The sequence below is a fragment of the Sinocyclocheilus rhinocerous genome, unplaced genomic scaffold, assembly GCF_001515625.1.
Source record: "Sinocyclocheilus rhinocerous isolate Xijiao unplaced genomic scaffold, SAMN03320098_v1.1 scaffold164, whole genome shotgun sequence".
In the NCBI taxonomy this organism is placed as follows: domain Eukaryota; kingdom Metazoa; phylum Chordata; class Actinopteri; order Cypriniformes; family Cyprinidae; genus Sinocyclocheilus; species Sinocyclocheilus rhinocerous.
In genome coordinates, this window is record NW_015629499.1 from 188974 (window position 1) to 199467 (window position 10494).

The window sequence follows — 10494 nt, forward strand, 5'->3', positions numbered from 1 at the left end:
AAATATCCAACTAGCATGGTTGGACTGAGTTTTGATTTTGGACAATAATAAATAAAAAACGTAAATAAAAGGATCACCAGACATGGACAGAGAAGAATTAAATTTTAAACCTCTATAATTATAAGCTAACATTGTAGAAAATATTTTAATTTGGAAAAAAAAATACTTAATGCTAAAAACAATCACTTTTACCTAGTCAAAAATGTATGGTATGAGCATTGATCATGACACCCTCAGATCCCATATTCAACTGGAACACAAATAAAAGAGAAGTATGAAAAAGGAAAATGTTAAATTAGAACAGACGAGAACAGATAAGACCTTGGTAGAATAATCTTTTCATCATTTAATAGCATCAGCGTCATTAAATAGCATCAAGTTTTACATCCTCTCTACAAGCAACACTAGATTAGAGAAGGCGAATCTGATTGCATTCTTTCCGTCGTCCCAGAAGACCTACACCTCCCAGCATGGCCGATACACTCTTCCCACCATGCACCTCATGGTGTCCCTTTTGATGATGGCGATGCTCGGGCTCAGGTCTGTTCCGACATCTCTGCGCTCTGTGCTGAGAAGGCTCTCGGGGAGACTGAGATGAGGGAGTCCTCTGTTCAGAGATGTTAGGGTCCTCAGCAGATTGGAGTCGGCCACCACGATGATTTTGGAGTTGCCTGGTGCGGATCTCAGAGAGTTCTCCTCCAAGCTCTCGCTCAAGCCTTGCAGATCTGGCTCTGTGTCTTCAGCTTTGGTCATGGGGATGGCAGCAGTTCTGAAGTAGCACTCGGACAAAAGTGCAACAGTGATGAGGACGGTACCAACGTAAAGCTTCATTCTTGATCCCGAGTGTTTCTTCAGTGGTTCAGCTGCTGTCTCCTGTGATGTCTTGCAAGCTGGTCTGATAATGGTGGCAACTTGGTCCATTTTTATAGGCCTACCAGCCATTGTCTGCAAATGTGCCACGTTATCCTTAGATTCACCATTGTCTTGGTTTCTCATGAGTATGTGGCTATTAACAAAAACACAAAATCTCATCGAGAACCTGTTGAGACCACTGACAGAGCTCAAGTGTTTTGTTTGGTGGAAAGTTGATTAAGATTTCCTGCAACGTGGCTTGTGTTCAGCACGCAGACGGCAGGGTTCCACTGAGTGGGCATCGTAAGAGGGGATGTAATTCCAGAATCCTCACACTTTGAAACAATATGAGAGGATTACAGACCTGTTGAAGAGTCCAAGTTAATAATAACTGTTTTCTCATTAGAATCACATGACAAAGTCATCAAAAGAGGCTCCAGCCCGAGTAGATCAAAATAAAGATCAACGCCCAGCAGGAGGTTGTATTATTTAATTTGGAAAAGTGCTGCTGATTCATGACAATGTTGCAGGTGTTTCAATTTGTATCAAGCATCATGTCAGTGCAGCCTGAATGGGGCTCCTGCTGGTAAATGCTGCATGATACAGAGAACATCTATACATTCATTGTACTCTGAATAAACTCACTGAATGAACCACACTGGCTATTCATTGAAAACATTTATCATGGCAAAGCAGGTGATTTGTAATACTTTGGTTGTTGTATTCTAGTATTCCAGTACATACAATAACTAAAGCTTTTACCACCTATAAACAACATGACCGTGGGGTGGAAATATTTTTCTTTTAAACATTTTCATTCTTGGGAGTAAGATTAATGTTTAACTAACATTTACATCACACCCTAAAAAATACTTAATAAAATAAATTACATTAAATTCCAAAATCAAAACCAATATCCAATATCCACTCTTTCGTAATTTGTCAGAATTTAATCTTCCATGTCTAATGTACCCAGTTTTTCCTTCTTCTATCTTCTGATTTTTGGTCTACCTCCAAAAAACCCAAAGGATTTTTAAGACTTCTATATTTAAACCCCTCATTTAAAACACACAGTAGTCTCAGAATTGTTCTCAATAGGATAATCGCTTTTTTTGTCAGTTGAATTCAACTTTGGTTTTTAAGACAGAAGACCTTCTTCTGGCCCTTTGACTGGCTTAGTCATTTTCTATAATCAAAGGCCATGTCACATTGTACTGTGAAAGCAGAAATGTCAAAAATAATTGGAAGCAAGGCCTCTAATAGGACATCTAACAGAACAAGAGAATCTAAAGTAAGAGATTATTCAACTGTGTAAAGTCTTGGGCTCGTCTCATTGAGAAGATGAAAGACTACAAAATAATAGATATACATTTTTAAGGCAAATCTTTCATATCAAGGACTACAGAAACAAACAAGTGATATTACAGAACATCCTACAACACCAGAGAACATCTAAATTTATCATTTAGTGCCCAATTAATTATTCTTCCATTGCCCACCCCAGTAATTAAATGTATATATGATGATTTATATCTTCCCAATATACATCGCCCTCCCCAATAATAAAATGTACGAAATATATGATGATTCACATCTACACTGTAAAATCCAATAGTTTACCTTACTTAGATTTAGTTAGTTATCTTTACTTAGTTGTTATACTTACTAGGTTTTATTAAGTTACAGCTACTTTCAAGGCAAATAAAACAATTTACTTGCTGTTTTGAGTGACACTTACTCATAAAGGTCAATTTAAAGTGAACCACTGTATAGTTCCTGCATAATTTCCCTCCTCTGTAGTGTGTCCACAGTGTATCGTTTGATTATCTACCAAACAATCATTTCCACTGAGGTGAGCAAAGAGAGCAACTGTGAAACAATAATGAGGCTTGGAACCATGGGAATAGTGTAATCACAGCTGGGATAAGAAAGGCTGGTTTCAAACAAAAGACCTAAAATGGGAAAGCATTCTAAACTGTTTTAGTAATATGCAAACAAGCTCATCTGGTGCGCATTAGGAACAAGGTGGGTGGATTTTACTACTAGATGGTCTGTGGGCTCTAAATGTCCTTTCCTCTTGTTTTGGGGGATTTTGAACAAGGCTGGACTCCTTGCCACCACATTTCCTCTCCCACAGGGTGTTTCTGTACATGGCAATATGACGAAATGGACTTTCTCACTCAAAATAAATAGAGAAAAAATCACAGTAGAGTTGATTGATTGTACAGATGTACTGTGAGGATATATTACTTACTGGTTGTTCAAGATGCAGGAAACATTATTCTCTTGAAAAAAACTAGTAAAAAGACACTTACTCGTGGACTATTATATGCAATTTTGTAGTATAAATTGTAGTATACAACAAGAAAAGGTTAACTTTAAACACCTGGATGATGCACTTATTTAACTGAAAAAAAAGGTTAAATAAACATGGAATACTGAACACTTTGTGTAGCTTTAATTGCGGAAGGAGAGGTGCTCTCAGACACTTTGGTACTATGTTACGTACTATAATGCATAGTTTAATTGCATGGTATATAATGTGTCATTTGGGACTCTACTCTTTTTGCTATACTGTATGTGCATGATACTTTAAGGGTCATTTACACCCAGAACGATAATAATAATGAAAACTATAATGATGTCTATATTCACATCCACACCAACACAATAACAATCTATTTGTTTTAAGCAAGTGCTGCAGTTTATATCATCTGTGCTTTAAAATCTTGTGCTCTTTAAATGGATTCCGATTGGCTCCAACACCTGTTCCAAACCTGTGTGAGTTTATTTCAACATTTCTTCTGTTGAACAAAAAAGACGATATTTTGAAGAATATTGGTAACCAAACAATTGAGGTTAGCCATTGACTAGTTACCACTTATGATCAAAATATTTTGTTGTGCACCATTTTCAATCAAGCCGTAGTAAGACCATAGAAACCAATCCAAACCCAAGCAACCACATTGCTGTACCCTGTGTAGTGATTGGTACTCACGTCCCCGATGGCATTGTGATTTTTGGATCACACATCACTTAATATGTGGTTATATATCAGATGACCATTTTCACAGCACCAGTTTTTTGCTTGGCAAAATGAGAACACTCCCAACCGGAGCTGTTTGATAGTGATTAAGAGATTAAGTTGGGTGTTGCTATGGCAGAATTATGTTATCATATGGAAAGATAAATTGTTGCTTCTCTGAAATTAATAAGCTGAATAACCTTATTATGCATCAAACAAAGAAATACATTTTATTTTTTACCTGACATCAGCTATAAAACATCTAATGTAAATTCAAAAATCATATACTGATAATATACAACAATGTCAAAGTGATATTTATGTCCCCCATGATCGAGTGAGCAGTCCAATGGCGGTGACTTCTTCCACTAATTGTGTATGGGTAACAATGCAGTGAGGAAAGGAGCAGAAATCCTTTTCAACAGTCTTGAATTTAAAGCGCTGTGGGATGCTGATCTCCTGGAGCACCAAAGAGTCCTAAAATCGGGAACATGCAGATGATTGACTCTGATCACGGCCGGGTTTTCTCAGACCGACTTGGGTATCATGCACTATGTTAAAAATACCTGGCTGGGACCCAAAGTAATAGATTGGGACCTGACCTTGACATGGGTGACTTTTTAAAATATGGACCCAAACCCATACCCTCAGCTTCCCGGTTCCTCGTGTTCAGTCTGGACCTGTGAAGACCTCTTGTCTCTGTTACTGTCTCTCACCACACAGGCTGGAGACTCAGAACAAGGTGTGTCTGTTGAAATGGTATATGTATCCCTTTCTGATGAGAAGGAGATTACATTTTGGCGCTTTTCCATTTCAGTTCTGTGGTTGACTGCTGGCATCAGAGTGTGGAACTCATTTGCATAGTCCAAAACACACAGTTAGAAAAGTGTCCTGAAAGTTTGGCATTACTCACTTACTAAACCACTACCAGAATACCTTTGGTGATGTTCTGAATGCATAAAGTCCGAACATGATGTAAAAAGATCAAACTGGTATGAATGCATTTATTTGTCCAATAACAGCCATTTTGTGTAAGATTTTACACTACACATAGCTGCCACCGAGAATGCCTATTTCTCTGAATAAGTATGAAATGTGTTGTAGTTTGCATCAGATTCAAAGCATAGTTAGTATGGATTTGAATGGATCACTGTGGCCTCGCTTTGTTTCATCCACTGCTGCTGCATCCTGAGGTCCTAAGAAATTTTTATGGCGGTCACAGGCCAAAACCTAAGGAATTATTCTCTTGATGGGTGAAAGGCAGAAATGGCATGTGAACCAATGAGAAATCCTGTCCTGCGTGATAACAGAGGTCTTCTTGCCCTCTAAAAGGTGTCTGGCCATTGTCCTAGCATCCTTATTTGATGGCATTTTGGACATTTGTTTGTGTTAGTCCACCACAATCCAATCAAAATGTAGCAAACCTTTCTCCACTGCTGCAGTCAGAGAAGGGTTTGGAATGTGCTGTTCACCTGGCAACCACCCACAACACCTTAACACCAGGTTTTGCACAGGCAAAACTATTACTCACATTTTCTTCAGGATATTTAAAAAACTATTTATTGAACATGTTTGTAACATTTGTAACATCTTTATTAAACATATTTTTAATCATGTAACATTTACTTTCAGAACGATTAATCTTATTCTTATGTTAATTCTTTATGCTATTAAGAAGCATTATTTTAAGAGCTCTGTGTGTATATTTTGTGCTTAGATCTGATGTTTGGGCACAGTTTTGTACAACCATTATTTTAAATTACTTCAGATCCTGACTGGTTTACCCAGAACTCAATGGCAAGTTTGATTAAATTTATACTGGCAGATGTTGATTGAGCCATGGGCATTGTTTGGGGAAAATCCTGAGTGAAAACCCTCACAGTCATCTCCTCTAAAAAGTCCCTGTCCATTAACACTTGATTTAGCTTGACAATAAACAAATCTTACTGCACACTCTATGAGGCTCAATGTGAACTCGAATTATGAAGAGAAAGGAAAAGGAAGCAGGAAGCAGATAAACATAATGGGTCTTCCCTTGACTGTTGATGGAAAAATCAGTGAGAATGTGGAACCGAATCATGATGACAGATAACTTGCACCAATATAGAGAGAAACAAAACAACGGCACTATGATATAGCTTTCATTTACTTGAAGAAAATGGAAAAAATGTCTCTGAAGATGAGGTTTTCACTGGCCTCAAACACTATTATTTTTCTCTGTTTCAGAAGATCCTTTCTAATGCACTGAAGCTGTCTCAGTAGTGCATTGTAGTGCATCACATTTTGCATACTTTAGCATTATTCTATGTCATTTTGTACTGAGTTGTGCAAGTAGTGTGTTTACAAACATCATTTTAAGATCAATTAAACACATGGTTTCCTTCACATGGAAAACAGTGAATGTTTCTGTATGAGAAAAAAAAAACATGTTCAATTTGAGATAATACTACCATTCTAAAATTCAAATAGTCTATGACAGAGTACATAGTGTGCACATAAACTTACTTTTTTTGCCTGGATCCTATGAACCTCCTAGAACAACCGAGCAACCATATACTTCCAATAAATATTGCAACTTTATATCTTTCCTTGACCCTTTGAAGACACATTGTTTAGAACATCATTTATTACACAAGCATATTGTACATACAAGGGTACATATATCCAATCAAGGATATACAGTATAAAAAAACATTGTTTATAATAAACAGTTGCATAGTTCATATTGCTTTCAAGGTTTTCTTTTAGATATTGTTTCCAAACATGTTTTAATGTGAAAATCACTTGAAAATCAAATAACAAGCAATTATAATAATTTCAAATATAAATACAACTTTTTTATCACCAAAATAAGATCCAAATAAGAAACACCTTAACACTGCATCAGCCATTTAGGTTTTGGCTAAACACTATTCACATTTTCTTCTGAAAATGTAATAATCTGGTTCAAATGGCTCATTTGTCAAATAGATTTGTTAGTTGTGGAGGTTTACAGGTACTGACTCCTGTGTATCAAGGCATGTTATGGTTACTGTTGTCACAACAGTTCTCAGTATGTTTAAAGGAGTGTGTTTCTCATGTGTGTGTGTGTGTGTGTGTGTGTGTGTGTCCTGGGCAGGTGTTTGTGGGTTGGTTTTTGGTTATTTGAGGACAGCTGCAGGCCATATGCTCATAACAGAGCTGTTTCTACAACTGTAAATTGAGGATGGAACAGTTGAAGAATTTTAACCATGCTCTGTTTGTCTATATCCAACTGGACTGTAACCCTCCCTCCGGTGAACATAACTGGAGCAGGGCTCTGCAATCTGTTTAGAGATCAGATTAGCTTGTGTTACTGATTATAATGTAGATTTTAATTGTCTGTAATATTTGTGTCACTAGCGGCACCAAACCCACTTGTTGTGTTTGCCTCCACCACAGTAATACGACAACACATGCTAAATGCTTGCATGGAGAATATTTCTTAAACTAAAACACAGTCAGGTTTTAGGATTCAACCAAATTCAACAAATACTAGTTTGTCTTTCTCAGTTCTTCTCACTCTTTGCTTTGGATGGCACCCTGAGCACTCATAGACCACAGTTGAATGTGTTTGTGTGCTATAGAATCGGCCCGTTAACAGTCTTACCGCCACACCTCACCATCCCGACCAGAGAAAAGAGTCTCAGAGGTCGTAGACTCTGCTCTGAAATGTGTACACCAGCTAACTATATCAGTATCTGCCAAGCAAAACACAAGACCCTGGCTCAGGGGCCAGAGGACAGGCAACTTAGCCTCACTTTGAGAGGAGACAGTGCTTCTCACATAACCTGAGCCACCACTCATCCCACGGCAGCAGAACTTTGTTAACACAAAGAAGCAGGCTGCACTGTCGCCCGAGCTGAAGTGTTATTCCAGCTAGGTAAATGATAGAGCTCCCTTCTTCGTGTGATGAATAGCACATATTAACAGCCAAAAAATCTGTGTGCAGCTGTTTGCTAAAAGCCAATGCGGATGGAAATGAGCAAGCTCATTCTTTTACATTGACATTTTATTCACTTTCTGATTATATCTGAAGAGGAAATACACAGCCATCTCCTTTAAGGGTGAAATAAAAATTTCAAAAGTTATAATGTTTTAAGAAGTATGTTTTGGCAGCTTCTAATATTTTACTGTCTCGGCTGGGTTAGGGACCATATTTATTGATACCACAATAATAAATGTGTCAATTCTGACATTTCAGAAACAATGAAATTGTAACAATACTGTTGTAAATACGGTCCATAGTAAATTGGCATAGTAATGCTCTCCCTGAGAAGGTACCACAGCGGTTTAGTGAAGTAATAAAATACTTTTCCAAGTTTCAGTTTTTCCAGTTTGCTCAGTAATGTTTGTGTAACCTTCATCGGGGGAATACAGAGACTCTAAAATCAAAAAGGAGGCATATTCACAGTAAAATGCCCATTCACATTGATGGAAACTCAACTCAATACTCAACGGGTTTTTGTTCAGGGCATATATTTTACATTGGACACCAGGGGCCTCATTTATAAAACTTTACGTAGAATTCATCCTAAAAGTGTACGTACGCACGAAAGCTAGATTCTGCGTACGCACAAAAGTTTTCAGATTTATAAAGCCATAGCCATGCTTACGCCAGAACCTGCACCATCATCTGCATATCATTTCCATGAATATTTCCATCCACGTGACACCATGTTTAACGCAGTTAAGGGTAGCCTACAACACGTTAGGAAAATATGAGATACAGACTATAAATGCGTTTTGAGACATCACTATTCTAATTTATGCAATTTGCCTAAAAGGTAAACATATATTTTAGAATGTTTATAGCCTATATTTTTATGGAAAGATATAGGCCTTATTTTTTTGCAGTGTAAATAACTGACTCACCGCATCAATAACAAAACATTTTGAAAATAAAATGCGCATATCTTACAGTTTCCTTCAAATTCTATCTTTTAAATATGGTGTTTGTCACAATATTGGGAAGAGCACGAAAGGGGTTATCATTAGGCTACTGTCTGTGCGCGACACCTGTGAACAGTTCTACTGTCATCGGACCTGTTCAAACCAGCCAATCAACGAGCGCATCCTTATGTCTATAGTTACAATCTGTGCTCCAAAGCCATCAGATGAATCAAGTTCACATCAATGATCATTATTCGTGCAAAAGTATTTTCTCAGAACATGAGTTTTGCTATTTATAACACAATTTAAAGTGGAATTGTCATACGCTAAGCAATCCTCGCTGTGATTAAAACATTAAATCATTTTTGGGTGAACTATCCCTTTAAGTCCTATAACTGAAGGAGAAATTAATAGAATAGTTATTAATAAATAGAACCCGGCAGCAGTTTTCTGTCGGGGATTTGTTGCGCCGCGCCGCGCCGCTCACGTCCGTAGACACGGTGTAACATTGGTTTTGCTTTGTTTCACAGAACTAATCGTTGCCTGGGTTGCGTACGTATATGTGGGGCGGAGCTATCAAAATAGGGGCAAGACCCTTTTGGGGTAGGGGCGTTTTTGTTTTGCTGATTTCAAATATCAACATTGGCTACCAGAAATCGCTTACTCTGCCATTAATGAATGTTTACATTAGAGTGCACTTCCTACTAGGCTGAAATCAATAGGGGAGCGGCTGGAAACTAGCGACCTCTCCTGGTTGGAGATAGTATTAACATCATAAACTGAAAGCAATCTTTACGTGAATTGCTTTTCAAATGTTTTAAAATTGATCATCCGAGTATAATATGATCCAGCGGGCCGTACTAAAAGACACTGCAGGCCGTATACGCCAGTTGCCCATCCTTGGTCTAGATTGTCCGTACGGTGCGCACATATTTACGCCTAGTTTACTTTTTATAAATCCCGATATGTGTGTGGAAAATTGCACATTTCCATGCCCATTTTGTGCGTACGCAACGTTTATACATCAGGCCCCTGGGGTCTCATTTATAAAACTCTCCATAGATTTCATCCTAAAAGTGTACGTACGCTGAAAAACTAGATTCTGCGTACGCACAAAAGTTTTCAAATTTATAAAACCATTCGTACGGCAGAACCTGCGCAAAAATCATTTTATAAATCCCAGTCAGAGAAAGATTGTGCGTACGTGCATTTACACCCCGTCTCCTCCCCGAAATCACCATATATGGACATTACAACGCCTAGTTTTACTATGCATAACCTCATCTGCATATCATTTCCATGCATATTCCCATCCACGTGACACCATGTTTAACACCGTCAAAGATAAGAGACATTAAGGAAATATGAGATACAGACTATAAATGTCATGTGCCATACATTAATTTTTATTTCTAAAAATGATCCAATATCCTTGTTATGTTTTAGAATAAATATATCAAGATAAAAACAAAATAAAAACAAAAACTGTTTAAAATAGTTATCAGATAAATATTTTAGAATAGAGTTGATCTCATTATTTAACACTGGCCAAATAGTAGCCTATTTCAATTGTTTTAAACAATTCAAATCAAACTAAATTTATGCAGTTTTCCTGATAAGGTGAATATCTTTTATCTATTATTTTTTGTGGAAACAGATAGGCCGGCCCCACTTTATATTAAGTGGCCTTAACTACTATGTACTTA

General features: G+C 37.4%; 1 protein-coding gene across 1 annotated transcript; it reads right to left on the bottom strand.

The window, feature by feature from the left end:
• Positions 1 to 456: 456 nt before the first annotated feature.
• LOC107738923 (pro-MCH 1-like) lies at positions 457 to 892 on the bottom strand. The gene has a single exon (XM_016550846.1). It carries the CDS (start codon positions 829 to 831, stop codon positions 457 to 459), a length of 375 nt encoding a protein of 124 aa, XP_016406332.1. The 5' UTR covers positions 832 to 892.
• Between the last annotated feature and the right edge of the window lie 9602 nt (positions 893 to 10494).